General features: G+C 41.3%; 2 protein-coding genes across 5 annotated transcripts in view; one reads left to right on the top strand and one right to left on the bottom strand.

Annotated features, from left to right (window-relative positions):
* The window catches only part of LOC106742563 (repressed by EFG1 protein 1-like), a 54,168-nt gene extending 39,275 nt beyond the window's left edge, over positions 1–14,893 (bottom strand). For 2 of the 4 annotated variants that reach the window (XM_014615654.1, XM_014615650.1), the window contains exons 1-2: positions 13,785–14,613; positions 12,070–12,174 (exon numbers count right to left, since the gene is read on the bottom strand). In XM_014615654.1, the coding sequence (XP_014471140.1) occupies positions 12,070–12,174; positions 13,785–13,822 (143 nt within the window). In that variant the 5' untranslated portion in view covers positions 13,823–14,613. Of the gene's footprint in view, positions 1–12,069; positions 12,175–12,246; positions 12,355–13,784; positions 14,614–14,822 lie in introns of those variants that run through there. The other 2 variants (XM_014615652.1, XM_014615653.1) reach the window with 2 other exon arrangements.
* Positions 14,894–14,995: 102 nt separating this feature from the next.
* Positions 14,996–16,448, top strand: LOC106742565 (protein LLP homolog). Its single transcript, XM_014615657.1, has 2 exons — positions 14,996–15,199; positions 15,327–16,448. Exons 1-2 carry the CDS (start codon positions 15,040–15,042, stop codon positions 15,599–15,601), a joined length of 435 nt encoding a protein of 144 aa, XP_014471143.1. The 5' UTR covers positions 14,996–15,039; the 3' UTR covers positions 15,602–16,448.
* The last annotated feature ends 1 nt before the right edge of the window (position 16,449 follows it).

Raw genomic sequence — 16,449 nt, forward strand, 5'->3', positions numbered from 1 at the left:
AGGCTTTCGTTTTCTATAGAGATTCTTTCCAGGTAATATGTGTACCATACATATGTCATGTATACACGTCAAAGTTCCCAGCTACTTTTACTGCTTCGTTATTTTTCAGCGTGACAAATTTCCACGGGCACTTGCACTTTTACTGTAAAGCTGCAAGAAAAAATTTTGCAAAAATTTTGAAAGGGAATGAAGTAATTCCCAAGAACGCAAAATATAGAATACAAAAAAATACGATATCTTCTTTGTAACATTTGAGTCACGTTCCAACAAAAGGCTTTATAACAATGCAGTGCGTCTAGTAAAAGAAAAAAAAATATATATATATATTTTCCAAGAATTTTTTTGAAGTGCACCGTTTTTTACAAGGTTTTTTTCCTTGACATTGTAAATGTCTTCAAATTTTTTTCTCACTTTCCCTGAAATGAATTCGCGACTTTTGAAATAAATATATCTTTGTAAATTGCGAATTTGCAACGTGAATTTCACGTGAATGGAGATACCTTCAAGACCGTGCAAATGTGACCTATCGGGGTTTGTTTAGCTGGCGGCTCTCAATTATTTATGATCATTTGTACGACGGGATACACGACGAAGACAACGAAAGGTTTCTATCGCGGATACTGAAAAGGTGAGCGGGCTTTCGCGTTCGCATTGTTCCACGAAAGGACGATCGGCTGAACATATCGCGGGAGCCTCTCATCTCTTCATCAATTCGCTGCAACGTTGGAAGGTGTGGTCAGTCAAATAGCTCGGCTTTTCCGCTTGCAATAAGGTTAACAGGGCAAGAGCCGCCTTTCGCCTTTTATCGCGGCACGGCACATCTGTGCACAAAAGAGTATTCTTTCCGACGAGACGCGCGAAATGCCAGCAATAAGCGAAACTCACCAAAGAAAGGGAGTGAGCTATCACTGTAAGATATCGCAGGAGAAAAAAAAACGAAAACCAACATGCTTATATAATCGGACAGTTGAATAATCAATAGAACGAACATCGAATCTCGGGGTTGATTGCAAAATCTGCGAGCCGGGATCGACCGGAATCGATTATTCAATTACGAACGTGAGACCTCGACGAGCATTCCACTGTCAGCTGCAACGATGCAAGCCCCGTCGATTGTTAATTACATAAATTTGGCGTGCGGCGAGACGAAGATTGATCACCGGTTACGGCGATCACCAATAACCAATCTTCCCCCGCGTATGTACGTACACATACCATCTCTCTATATCGTATCACCGCGTCGCTGACGAAAGCGAGTTCAGTCTCCGCGGCCGTTACGCATGGTAAACCAAATAATAATCGGAAGAGCGTGCATCGCTCGCGCGCATCGAAGGTTAATTGAACGCGACCCGACGCGTTCGACAACACGTGGCGGCCGGTAATTGTAATCCATGGGATCAGCCACAGCTGCCGCGTCCGACGGCTCCCCCGTATTCTTTGGGCACGCGTGTCACCGAATAATACGGGGAGAAGAATAGGCAATATGCTACTCGTTTAACGAGGGTTCTCTTCATTATCGATTTCCCGGATTTCCCCCGGCTATCTGCTACGTAGCGGGATTCGGTACGTCCTCGGTATTGACCGTCGCGTAAATTGGTGAGGAAAACGTGAACCGGTCGAACCGAAAGTGCTCAAAAGTACCTGGGTAACGGTCGTAAATTTTCCTTAGAATAAAATAGAATATAAATTATGACTGAAGAAGAATCCGGATAAGGGTAAAAGGTTTGGTATTCAATTTAATAAAGGTTCGACTAGACCTTAATCTTAATCTTTCATAACACGAGCTTGTTAGTCTTAGTTTCGTGGCACTATAACCCATGCACGGTTCTCTTCATGGCCTCAACGTATGTTTAAGAATAGAATCTCCTTTATTTATGCTCTAAGTAAGAGCAAAAAATGATACGATACAACCATATAAGACACAGACGATCACCACAAGTAAAAGAAAAGCAGGAAAAAAGGCTAACTTTAGAAACGAAAATATAACAAGTTAACATATTGAGAAACTCATTTGGTTAGCCCGAAGAAAATTCTTGTTTGGATATGAGCAAACAAATGTTTTGGTTACGAGAACCAAAATTTGGTTCTCTGGACCAAAGGTTTGGTTCTCACAATCAAAACATTTATTTGCCCATATCCAAACGAGAATTTTGTTTCAATCAATTAAATGGGTTTTCTCAATACACCGAGAAAAAAAAATTGAAATTTTCCGAGTAAATCTTTTTTGTGACATTTTCTTCGATATTTATTGGTTAGAAAAAATTTGATTGTGATGACAGAATATATATTTTTGTTAAATATATCTAACTTTTCTTATTAATTGATTTATTTGCTAGGAATAAAATTTTATTTCGCCGTATTTAAATAAACGTTTATTTCTTTGATTTCATAAGTAAATCTTTAAGTCTTTCTTCTCAGTATACAATTTCACGTGCTAAAGTTCCATGATTACTAAAATCATCGAATTCACGTGAAACTTTTCACCTTCCACGTTTCCGCTTCTAAAAAGAAAAATTACTCGATCGCCACCCCCGGAGCGAATATAACAGCACGACACAACCCGCCGGTCGTTTTTCCCGATCAGCTGTCACGCTGTATCGTTACAATCGGGTTTCGTTGTTTTTTATTCTTCCATCGGCTCATTGCGACATGTCGCGACAGTGGACTGGAATACAGAATGATTATCCTGCGACGTTGCGAACACCGCCGGTAACAATCGGTCATCGAGATAAAGTGGCTCGTGTTACCGCGCAACGGATTCTAATCCCGTCTGTAAGATCCATTACGACATCGAGGAGGTCTGCGATGCCGATGATGTAACTTTCCAGCCCAGAAAACGGGAATGAACGCGGACGAAGGTCTCGCCGGTTCCTCACTCGAAAGGATTCTATCCATCTACCCACATCCTTAGACGCTGGTACTTATGATTTTTCAGCAGTGTTTTTTAAAAGATGCTACATGGGACATACTTAAAATATAAAAATTTCTCTTGCATTCCATAGACTGTAGTGGCGAGTTCGACGTACGTTAATGAGAGAAGACATTAAGAGAATTTTACAGACGTGAATGGGTCAAACGAATTAAAAGCAAATTAAACGGATAAATTAAAGGTGAGACCTTTCGAAAGATCGACATTAGCGTCGCTTTGTTGTACGCTAAATTGAACCCGACACACACGGAAAAGAGAGAGAGAGAGACATGGCAAGTATATGGAGAAAAATAATTTTGCTGTTATAGCAAAACCATTGTTACTATTGCATATTTGTTATAACAGTGATAAAATTTAATTGGTATAACTACATTAGCGAAATATTCATAATTAACGCAAAAACAGTTTTGTTGCCAGGATAGAAAATATTCTGCTGAATGCATAGAAAAAATTGATCTAAAATCAAGAATAGATATTCTCATGTATAAGCAAGAATATTATAATCTTCTTAGAAGATTTTTAATCTTGATTTGATTGAATATGTATTGATACAAGTGTTACTCGTACTCAATTCAAAATTAAAAATCTTCTAAAAATATTATAATATTCTTACTTATATATGAGAATATCTTTGATTTAAGACTATTTTTTCTGTGTGAATTTGTCCTTAGGACATGTTAATTTGCCGTTAGAACAAAGTAGTGTTTTCCTATATTTATTAATTCGTTCTTACAACAAAGTAATGTATAAATTCAGCAGAATAATGCGGCAAATGACAATTAGTATTCTTTAAAAAATCATTTTGCTTTCCAGATGGTAACTGGCAGATTTTATTGCGACAGTATAAAATTCGTTGTGCCAGCAAATGATTTTTCTTCTTCGTGTACGATACGTAGTTGACGATACTTTTGAAAATTATCGCGACGATAGCACAAGAAAATATCTCAGTTACGCGTGAACGGCGTTCTCCCGACGTTTATGAGATTACATGGGATTCACCTTAACGACCGTCGATGCTCCTTGCTCGAGGCCGGCGCATACTTGGCTGAATATCCAGCGCATACGGCGAGGAAGATTTACGTCGGCATATTAATTAAAACACCCGGGGATTTCGTTCTCACGGAGGGAGAGGCAGGCACTCTAAGACGGACTCTCGTTTCCGACCAAGTCTCGCGAACTTAATAAGCAGACAAGCGGAAAGGAGCGCGCCGACGGCGCCGGTTAAGTCAGCGCGTAGCGCGTGGTAACTTTTATATCATCTCACTCGGTTGCTTCATAAATCCGCCGGTGTCGATATTCGATCGGCGAGAGGAGAGATCCGGGCCTCTATTCTACACACGTCCCCAGCGCGATGAAGAAAAGGCCAAACGAGAGAATAGCCATTTTTCTTCGCCTCTCTTTCATCTCGCTTGGCGAGAAATCCTTGACAGTGAGCCCGCGCGAGAGAAAGTCCCGGCAGCTGGCCGAAGAGATTAACAGCGCATAGAGGAGGACATCTCGCGCGAACGATTAACGGGGATTTCTTCGAATGCCGCGCGGATTTCCCGTGAGAATTATGAGCTGTAATCCAGACGGGATTCGACGACGAGCGTCTCTCTCGGAGGAAAACACGCGCTTCGACACACACACACATACCGCCCAGACACACCGTCGTGTGAATTATCCGACTCACGTTCGCGTTTTCGTACCTCGCGATTCTTCATCCGTCGAAAGAGCCCAACAGCGCGAGATATATCGCGTCCCTCTCGATGCCGTCATGCAGGATTTATCACGGCGAGGCGATCATCGCGATCCGATGATGCGTTGCCGCGCCGCCAAAGATCCGTCTTCTAATTACGCGCGATCGAGGCGGCCGCGACGGAAGATATTGATCGAGATACGCGGATCGGTTTTGCGTTTTACCGTGCACACTTGATTTCGATCGTGGCTGGGTGGGAGCGATCGGAAGCCACTACCTGAATCTCGGTCTCGCGGTGATTTACCGGTTGGCGATTTTTCACCTCACGGCCTGAAATTTCATGTCGGATTTTCTGCACCTTTTCTCGCTGATGTTCCCGTCATCTTTTTCCGCACAAGAAGAGAAACGATGTTGTTGTTTTAGCGAAACCATATCATTACTACTGCATATTCATTACGACAGCGATGAAACTCAGTTGGCACTAACAAATTAGCGAATTATTCGCAGTTAGAGCAAGAACAGTTTTGTTGTCAGTTTTGTTGTCAGAATAGAAAATATTCTGCTGAGTGAATTTGTTTTTACACAGAAAGAAAAGTCTTAAATTAATGATAGACATTTTTATATACAGAGTTTTCCATTGAGAGGTTTCATTTTAAGTTTCGCGCCATTTTTAACCTACTGAAGATAGAAATGTCATTCCTTAACAGCTGGCAAGTAAAAAAATATACGGTTAATGAAAATGGAACGACATACTTTTCAGCAACGTATAGAAATTATGAAAATTCACTACAAAAATGGTGAAAATTTCGCGGAGACAGTTCGTAATGTTTGTACTGCCTTCGATCGTAATAAAGTATATTCTCGTTCAACAATTGTTAACCTAATCAAGAAATTTCAGCGTTTGGGTCAAGTTAGTGATGTAAAAATTTCAACCCGTGCTCGTCCAGCCAGATCAATCGAAAACAGTGCTATTGTGGCTGAAAGCGTCGCAGAAAACCCAGGTTGATCCATTTCAAGACGTTCGCAGCAATTGGGTATATCGCAAACTAGCCTGCACCGTATTTTGCATAAAGGTCTTGGCCTGCATGCTTACAAAGCCTAACTGACACAAGAATTGAAGCCAACACACTATGCACAACGCCGTACATCCGTTGGGCGTTGGAAATGCAGGCAAGCAACCCTAATTTTTTCAAGAAAATAATTTTTAGTGACGAGGCCCATTTTCATTTTGAAGGCTACATCAACAAACAAAACTATCGCATCTGGGGCTTCGAAAACCTAAAAAGATCGTCGAGAAACCTCTCCATCCACAATGAGTAACAGTTTGATACGGTTTTTGGGTTGGCGGCATCATTGAGCCGTATTTTTTCGAAAACGAAGCCGGTGTCATCGTTTCAGTGAATGGGCTGCGTTACCGTACGATGCTGACCGACTTTTTTGGCTTGAAGTGGATGATTTGAATCTGGGCGATGTTTATTTTCAGCAGGGCGGCGCAATGTGCTACTCAAACAGCGAAACAATCGTATTTTTGCGTGAAAAGTTTCCTGGACGCTTAATTTCTCGACGCGGAGACTTTAATTGGCAATAATCCGCCGATACCGATACTTGATTACTCGATTGGCAAGAATAGAGATTCGAGCCTTTGTTCTACTCATCCCCAGCGAGACGAAGGAAAGACTAAACGAGAGAATAGCTATTTTTTCGACAGATTTTGTTGCGACAGAATGATTTGCCATGCTAGTAAATTACTTTTCTTTGCGTATATTTTTGACCTTGACCCTTTTAAGAATTCTTTTGTTCCCTTCCAACCCGAAAATTTGTTGTCTTGGGTCCGCGATAAAAGTGCAGCGGTCCGTGGAAATTTGTCACTCTGGAAAATAGTCTTATTTTGCGGCACACGGTGGAGATGCAGTTTAACGGGATTTTTGCAGCTGTTAGAGAACCGACCGCGCAAGAACTTCCGCTTTCCACATCGGATCCCTTCGCCGGCTAGGTAAGGTTACGGATGTTCGCTACGTTAAGTAGCAATCTCCGGGCGATTCCATGCCTGGGTGAAATGTAATTAGCAACTTCGCGGCACGATGTCGTTAAATATGTCGACTACTTTGTGGTTTTCCCCGGCGCGTGTACTTAATTTCACGGTCACCTCACGTCCTGCTGCCCGGCGCAGGAAGAGAGTGAGATCACTGAAGATTACGCCAGCCGAACCGGGCAGCGTAATTTGCGCCGACACCGCGCGATCAAATGCAGAAAATAGCGAGGGAGACATACCCGTGCGCGAAGTGTGTCACGCGCCGAACTATAGGGTGTGGCGATGATCACTTCGAGCACCCTTCGAAGAATTAAAATCTTTTAACGACTTATTAACGACTGGATGAAAAATGAACAAAGTCCACATATGCCGAAGATGTTTGAAGCGAAGGTCACTGGTGTTAATATTATTTTGTGAAGAAAGTTGAGTCCACACGGAAAAATAATAATTTTGTTGTTATATAGCGATACTATCGTTGTTACTGCATATTCGTTGCGACAGCAATAAAATTTAGTTGGCATAACCAAATCAACGAATTATTCGTAATTACAGCAGAAACAATTTTGTCGTCATGATGAAAAATATTCTGCCGAGTAAATTTGTCTTTAAAAGGACACGTTAATTTGCTGTTAGAATAAGATAATGTTTTCCTTTATTAATTTCTTACAGGAAAATCATTTATAAATTCAGTAAAATAGTTCAGCGAATTAGTATTCTTAACAGTTTTGCTGTTCATATAGTAACTGAAAGATTTTGTTGACAGCAAAAAATTTGCTGTGCAAGCAAATTACTTTTCTCCGCACAATAACAGCGATTACCTGTCACCTCGCCGATTGAATATATCTTCTTACTGTTCACTTAATGTATATAAACGACACTGTATCATATTTAAAGATATTAATAATAATATTATTATTATTTTTGCTACACATATATTTTACCCACGAAGAAAAAATAATCTTAAATCAATGACAAGTATTCTCATATGTAAGTAAGAATATTATAATATTAGATTTTTAATCTTGAATTGAGTTTTGAATTTAATCTTAAATCGAGTCTTAAATTAAATGCAAGTAATATTTGCATCAATATAAATTCAATCAAGTCGAAACTAAACTAATAATCTAAGGAGATTATAATATTCTTGCTTATATATGAGAATATTTTTTCTTGACTTAAGACTCATTTTTTCTGTGTACTACTCAAAAACGTTCAAGGTGGTAATAGTTATCGCTTCACACTATATATAAAACCTCGCAGTTTCACCGGCTTTCGAAATGATAATTGTAATGAGATACGATTTTCCCGCGTATCGCTCCATATCGCTCCGATCGCGATCGACTCGCGATCGCGAGAACGTCCGCGAGACCGAGTCCGCTTTCACGTGACCTTGGAAACCTGACCCTAAAAAGAGAAAACCTTCCATAGGTACCCGCGGAAATCGATTCGTCGTCGAACCTCCCCATGCGCCGCACAAGTGAGAAGAAGACTTAATTTCGTTTCTCCGGCTCGCGCCGTTTCGCTCCGCCGCGATTTATAGGCCGGCATTGTTGCACGACCGACAAGCAAGTTTCACGTAGGCGGATAAACCGCGGCTGCGAGCGCACGGCCATTGATATTCCACGGTGGTAAAGACAATGACCTGGTTAACCCGCGATAGAGGAATCGGTGTCAATACCGTGATGACGGCAACCGGAAGACGCTCGATAGATATAAATGTCGATGCGACGATATGGCTCGCGTTATTCGCGCTGCCGTTTGAATTATTCACCGCCCCGATTATTCGATTGAAAAGTGTTTACCGGAAATAGATCAGCGATAGCAACATAAATTCTGGATTAACTTCAGCCACCGTTGCATCTCTCTTCATAAAGAAATGTACCGTATTGTACATACAAAGCTTTGTGAATTAAACAACGGGAAATAAAGCAAGTAAGAGCCAATGCAGATCTAGTCGCGAATAATACAATGTCATTATTTCACGTATGATACTCAAGATTACATTAATTACTTACAAACAGGTCGAGTACATGAGCGTTTTGGTCCTGATTGTTTGGACCCTCCTCGGCATTAAAAATAATAATACTTACTTTATTAGATATATATGAGGCCGACAATTTGCGATTGAACTTCAAATATATGCCAGTTGTATCGCCAAAAAATGCAGCAAAAATAATACACGAGACGCAACAGCCGATCTTCAAATCTATTAATAGTCCGTATGCCAAATAAAATAACCGTGTCTATCCACAGTCGGTCATAAACGTTTGTATTTTCTGTTTAAAGGCAAGTTCTCGCGAGGGTGAAATCGATGAGACGGGCGAGTCCGTGTCTCCGGCCGGGGCGGTTTCACTTTCCGTAAAAACGCAGCCGGTTTCGGGAAAGGAGTTACGGGAAAATCTTTCGGCGCTCTTGCTTTCCTCCGGAATCTAACGAGTCAGGAACCGGTTTTCTGTCGCGAGCTGTTTACATGCACGGCCAGTTGGGAAAAAAGATCCGAGGATATCGGAAGGCGTAGTGTTTGTGCAACAGACAATGTTTAGTCTGCAAATTGCCCCGCGTATGCACATACATAAGAGCGATTTCCTCAAGATAAAATCTCAGATGAAATCGGAAAAATTCGCGTGCTCTTCCACTGAACTCTTCTCGTATTATTATTAACTTAACGAGATCCCGCGTTTTTTTACTTAGTGCTGAAACATACAAGCGAAACATGAGCGATTTTATTACTAACGTATCCGCCGCGAGCTGTAATCGTTCCACGAGCTGTGGAAATCGCGCAGACGATAAGTCGTCGATCCCCTTCCGATTCGCTTAGCCGTGCGTTCCCACGCCAGGGCGAATCCGCGACGATATTTCGCAATGCGCGCGCGTAGCTTCTGCGCGCGATTTCCCGACGCTCAGCCCGTTTCTTGCGTTATCGGTGAATATTTTGCACGGTCTTTTTATCGGCACATATACGGCGCGCGGCGGTTTTTTACAATGATTTCTCATCGCACGCGTGACGTTGCGCTCAGGCGATATTACGAAACAGGAAAATTGCATTATAAATACACGGCAAGGTAAGCATCTAACGTAAGCGCCCAGGATATCGCCGGTCATTGGAGAGTCTCCGAAGAGAAATATTCGCACGGGAATTCGCCGGGATTTCAAATCTAACGAAACAACTCGTTACGTTGCACGCGAGTCTCGCGATTGAAAGTTCCCCGGCCGGAGAATTCGTGTGTCTTTCGCGCATTATGCGCCGTAGAGTCGCAGCAGCTCGAGGCCCGTTTCCTCGTTTCAGGATTAAGGACGAGAGGTCCCATTCCGAATAATTACCCGGACCTCGACGCCGCTCGACGTGGGAAACAAAACAATCGCGGAACGGAGAGAATGTGTCCCGTGACGGCGCGACTATTCCGGAACGAGAGTGAGTTCAAGTAACGGAGCCGCGCGGAGAGCCAACCGGGAGGGAATTTTAGGGAGAGGACGATAATGAACCAGCGGAACTCTCGAGAGTACCACGCGTACGTAGGTCACCGCGTGACCTAGTTGTTACCACCGATGACACCGATGACACTCCGACCGGGTCAGAGCCGGCGCATAATAGAACGTTGCATTATTTCCCGCCGCGAATATATAGAGCGTTCGTCGCTGTTAATCGATAAGCACGATAACGGGGAGATCGAGGGAAATAGTACGATTAAATCTGCGATTTAATCTCGGACATTGTACACCTATGGACGATGATTCGTCTTTCCCTGGGTCTAGTGAAATAAGTCCGAAAGATACTTATCCTGTTTTATCTAAAGAAATCATTACACAAAGCTCTTATCAGACTGATACTGGGTATTAGGATTGCGAATTAGAAATCGAAACTGGATGAAACATGTGGTTTCGATCTTGGCTCGTGTCATCCCGGTTGGCCAAGTGTTAATTTTCGATAATCTAATTTAATTTTTATATTCTTCTCAGGTTTACAGGAACATTCTTCTTAGGTTTATTTTAGGTCAGATTAAATCTGGATTGGGTAAATTAGTTTTTACCTTTATTTTTAACTTTTATTTTTAACTAAATTATGTAGGAAAAAAGTTAAAAGTTTGTGCCTTATAAAATTAACTTAGTCAAATTAAAAATTACCTAGACCAAAACTGGTTTAATTAAAAATTAAATTAATATTAAATTAATTTATTAAGGTTAACAGTTAATTATGCAAGACCATGTATATACATATATGTATGTGCAAATTTTTGCTAAATAAAAAAAGTAGTTTATTATGAAAAAATACTGACTGTTTTGTGTTCAGGACTCCAAAAAAATTATGTTGGCATTATTTTCTATTTTTTTTATTTTATATTGTAAATAACTCGCACTATTGAAGGAGAGAGAGAGAGAGAGAGAGAGAGAGAGAGAATTATTTTAACTTATATAAAAATGTTAACAAGTTAAAGTTAATGGATTTTCAACTAGTTTAAGTTGAAAGTTGGTTCATTTAAAATAAAGTTAAAAATTAACTTTTTACTTCTCTTTTTAATTTAACTTTTAATTGAATAACTAATTATTAAGTTAAAACAAGATAAGCATCTTCTAAACTTGCTTCACTAGATCTAGAGAAGGACACGATTTTCGAGCTTGTCGCTCGATATTCCAAATATAAATTTCAAATGATTCCTGTAACGGGCAATAAATTACAATAGATACTAGTCACTTGCTCGCGCGTTATCTCGTAGTCGTTAAAATGACTAATATCTCGCTAAAAATAGCGCGAAAAGCGATGGCCGACCGCGCAACGTCTGTTAGACGATACCGATGGAAAGAAACTGACGACGCAACGCGGACCTGTTCCCGCGTTCCTCGCCTAAAAGTTCGGAAGCGCGAGCACTTTCGGAAGCGCGTTCTCGTTATCAGTGAAAGTCGTCCGTTGCAAACGCGCATGTAAATGGCACGAATCCTTTCGATGTTGGAGAAGCGACCCGACAGCTTTCCATTTCTGCCGCTCGTAATTTTGCTTTCAGAGATACAACGATGCAACAACGATCAAGTTGAATTAAGTTAAATTCGCTCGTCGACATTTGATGTATGTTTAACAAAATCTTCGATCCTTCGAGACGCGTATTGAAATCGTCCAAGTTCGAGTATGACTCAGGGATGGCAACAGAAGTGGCGAAATCGTCGATAATGACGTTTGTTTACGAGCAATTCCAAACGAATTTCGCTTATCGCGAAATATGTATTACCGGAGATACTCGTGATCTTCGTCTTGATATTTCCGAGATAAATTTCTTTTACAGGCCGACAAAGGAGGGGCAATATCTTATCGCAATTATCGCACATATTCTCTCAATTTATGAGAATGAATGTTAGACCGATGACGATTCACGCGAATCACGTGTGCGGTGAAATAAAATTATTGTCCCTCGGACAATAAATTAGTCATCAAGTACTCACTCGATTGTTAGGTCGTTGAATTCCTCGGAAATGCTGGACAAGTTGTCGCATGACCGGCTGATTAAAGAGACTAGCGAGTGCAATATCCCCGCATCATTTCTGAAACTAGAAAGATTAGGTGTCATCAACGACAACACGTTCAGGAAATTGCCATTTAGCCGGTGACAATAAAATTACCTGATGAATGTTAAAATTCAACGAATGAATAATTACGAGATGCCGCGAGTGAGCCAACGGGACTTAATCGCTGATGAGATTCGGGAACACGTAGAAATTATCACGACAGTCGGGACGACCATCCGTTTCTAAGGATTTTCTCGATCTACTCGTACATTCATTTCAGCTTTTACGGCGCCGCTTATGTTCATTTAATGAAATACGCCCTCGTCACTCCGTGGAACAATTCACGAAATGCCGTAAGCGCGTCCACCCTTCGCTAATTTTAGCTCTTACATAACACGCGTCCAGTGCTCGAGTGAGTTTAATTGGTGCTCACATGGCTCCTCGGATAGAATGAACTCGTGAGCGGTCTATCTAATGGGCGTCTTCCATTCGTGACAATTAATCGTGGAAAGTATCCAATCACGTTTCTCGGCGCTCGCGCAAAACGCCATATTACGCGGCGTAAAATGAATGTGATATCGAACGGTAAATTGAATTATGGAAGACGCTAAGTCACGGCGTGCCTTTTGAACGTTAAAAACATAGAACTGCGCGAGTAGCTTATAGACAAGGTCGCGATAACACCGACGACCTACTTCCAGAAGCGCAGTAGTTTAGAATAAATCTAAAACGTAAATAAAGTTAACGGGAAGACAAGTGGGTTCACCGTCGACTTTTTCTTTACGGGAGACCGCGAGTATTTTTATATAAATATATAAGGAAGGACAAAGCCTCTCCTACGTACAACGTCGATTAAGGGCAATGATAACTGCAATATGGTGCAACGCCACTAATCAGCGATGGTCAGGCCTCCCGATAAAACGCAACCCCGAGGTTTCTGGCACAGACACTGAACTGTCTTGTGCAATTAACTGAAGTGCCCTGTAGAGTTCGTCTCGACGGTGCACTATAAGCGACCGCGTTGGTCTAACAGCGATAATCACCGTGACGTATCGATGTTCTCCTTTGACCGGCTATTTCAAGGCAATCGCGGCGCACAACCCGAACACAACGCCACAAATTTATAAACAATGAGATTTACTCTCGCGATCGACTTAAAAATTCTGCTCACATTAAAAATCGAACAGAACGGTCAGAATGTCTGCGTTTTTACGGCATCATTCCGGATTTCGACAAACGAAAATATATGTATGGCACAAAAGAAGGGAATTCATTATTTCTTTTCCTTTTTTTATAAAATACAAACATATGTTTCAAAAATATGTTTTCATAAGAAAGAAAGAAATTAATTATTTCCTTTCTTTTTAATATAAACATCTCAAAATTAGAATATATTTCGATAAGAAAGAAGGAAACAAATTACGTCCTTTCTTTTTTGCATCACACGCTATCTAAGCGAACCGCGAAACCGACAAGTCAACGTGAACTTGCCGAGCAAATCGTATCGTAATCACACCAAGGTCGTCGCTTCGATTTGCAAAAAATGCGAGTCGTGAATCTATCTACTTAGTCGGCATCGTAGTTTTTTCACAAGATACTCACGACCGATCGGACATTTCCCGCGAGTTATGGCGAATGACAATCCTACTTACACCTCATTATCTTCGGGAGACGACATCGCCAACAGCATTCGTCAACGCAAACGGCTCCACTGACAATGAGTAAGTAAGTTGACCCTGCCCACGTATTAAGAGCACCGCACTGTCACTGCCGACCATTACTACTCCAATAGAGCGCTCTTCGTGCGTTTATGCAGCACTTACACAAACCGATAAGACGTTTCGGTCTGATAGCAGGCTTTGTATAATTTCTCGTTCAAGTGAGAGGTATATCAGACGTACATACGTTTCTATCACATATACGCGCGCGCGCGCACACACACAAAAAAGCATGCACTTGCTCATCGATATCGAGCGGTCGGAACGAGTGAATTAAGGGTAAGGATGCGGAATTATGCATGCGTGGCAAACTAGGTACACTTTAAATATGTTACGAAGGAAGTGAAATGTAGAGCGCGCCGTAACTACCTTCGCGACGGCGACGACTTGGAAAGCGTTGATCGAGAAATAGATGGCCGCTTCCTTTTACGATCCTCCGAGCGCGAATTTATCAATCCCATTCGGAATATTCGCGTAGTTTTTCCACACTGGCCGCAAATATGTACTCTTATCTACGAGGCCAGTATCGTCGATCTGTCGATTTCTAACGTAGCGTGATAACGATAACGGAACGCCGCCGAACTTTTCACACCACATTGAACTTTGAATCGCACGCAGATACACGTAATATTCACATTGTGTTCGCTCACTCGGCCAGCCAAATTAAACGAACGGAAACGTGAAAGTCTCTTTTTTTTGTGCTGAGCCTTGGTCAATTAATCTCCGTATTGAAAGAGGTGATTTTCATTTCAGCTGTACTGTACTGTTAAACGATTTCGCAAAATGTTTCACGAAGTATGCCAAAATGGAGGTTGTACTGGGGAACATCTCTCTTTCGCGTTTGTGTGATATAAAATTTACAAGACGTGTACAGACGAAATCTAAGGGGGAGATTATTCGTAAAATCACGTAAAGAGAGATTAAAACTATCTTCTTCGATTGGTAGTTAGATGAAATTTGAAAACCTCTCACCTCGTTCCTGTTTTATTACTGCGAGTTTCTTTTTACGTGGCTTTCGGAAACGCTGAGGCGGAGCGACTAATTCAAACGGGGTTGAAATTCTGGTACTTCACGGAGAGATGGAGCCAGCAGTCGGAGTAACCGACTGACCGGCTGATTGTATAGGTTAAATGCCAGTTCTAACCTAACAGTCTTAAACGGTGGCACGTGTGAGACGCACGTGTGAAAAATGGCCAAGTCGTTGCGAAGTAAGTGGAAAAGGAAATGCCGAGCGATTAAGAGGGAACGTTACGCGGCAAAGGAGCTGGACAGGTTGAAAAAGACCCTCGGCACCAACGAAAAAGCACCCAACGACGTGGAAATGACTAACCTCGAGGAGATCGCCACAGGTAAAGCGTTGCGTTGTCGCATTGCGGAAATATTACTGTTACAAGTACTACACATCATATGTGTATACCGTAATGTAACAAAATAACATGGACTAATTGCTTTGTTTTCGTTTTCGGAAACCAATAGTTGTAGATGCAAAGAAGATAAGAAAAGATGTCAGGACTAAGCGGAATGCCGTGACCACTGATGAAGATCAAATGGAAGTGGAAGAAGCTAGAGTGTATGATAAGAAAACATTGCGCGATCAGTACGGCAATTATCCTGTATGGATGAGCTATAGGAAGATACTTAAGCATAAAAAAGGCAGGGCTAAAACACAGAAAGCTGATGCAAAGACCAGCAAAAGGCTCACCAGACGACAGAAAAAAGCATTAAAGGGGAAGAAAGCGACAAAAGATTAGGTAAATTAAGGTAGATTACAGACTTTAAAGTGAAACAAGTATACCATCTAACATTGGAAGAAAAAAGGGAACCAAGTTCCACAACAACTCTAAATCAGTTAAACACAACAAAGACATAATATCAAAATCTTCTCCATAAATTGTCAAATTAGCTTACATATTATTTGTTAACGGTTAATGTTAATGTTGTATCACACATTATTTCCTTTGAAACCTGAACGAGTCTAAGAGGATATGATTGAAAACATGGAATCCGTGTCATTTTATTACGAAGCTGAGAGTAGAAATAATAATCACATACAATATTTAACCGTTCGAGTGCCAAGAAGCGTGATCGCATTTTTCTTATATCAGACAATCCGCAACGAGCATTATCGCACTTTTTTCTCTTAATTCGTATTCTCGTGATGATTGCACCTAACATTCGACAATTAAAATACCGCTACATTACGAGCCTGAAATATAACAAACGCTAAGTGATGGCAGTGATGTTATCTCACGTTGGGAATACTTGCTCGTGTATCTTATGGCTAGAATTACGCCAGCATCTTGAGACTAAGACGACTTGTAACTCGAAAGTATCCGGACGGACGTTCCGTGTACGAATGCACATGATATCTTTTTATATGCACATCTCTAAGAGCGACGTTAATTATTAACGGACTTAAGACTCGGATTCGAAGGCGTCGTTATTCATTCGCAACACTCCGACAGTACGAAAAAATTCATGGTAAAAATAATACTATTATTGTCTACTATTAATACTTGGAAGAATAGTGACACACCGACGATCTACTACCACAGTACAGAGTAGCAAATAATATTTGCTACTACTTGCCGTCACTGTC

This window comes from Dinoponera quadriceps, unplaced genomic scaffold (genome assembly GCF_001313825.1).
Source record: "Dinoponera quadriceps isolate SergipeBrazil2010 unplaced genomic scaffold, ASM131382v1 scaffold113, whole genome shotgun sequence".
NCBI lineage: Eukaryota > Metazoa > Arthropoda > Insecta > Hymenoptera > Formicidae > Dinoponera > Dinoponera quadriceps.

Coding starts and splice junctions, on each gene's coding strand:
- LOC106742565 (XM_014615657.1), top strand. CDS start 15,040: ATGGCCAAGTCGTTGCGAAGTAAGTGGAAAAGGAAATGCCGAGCGATT. Junction 15,200..15,326: donor CCTCGAGGAGATCGCCACAG/GTAAAGCGTTGC, acceptor GGAAACCAATAG/TTGTAGATGCAAAGAAGATA.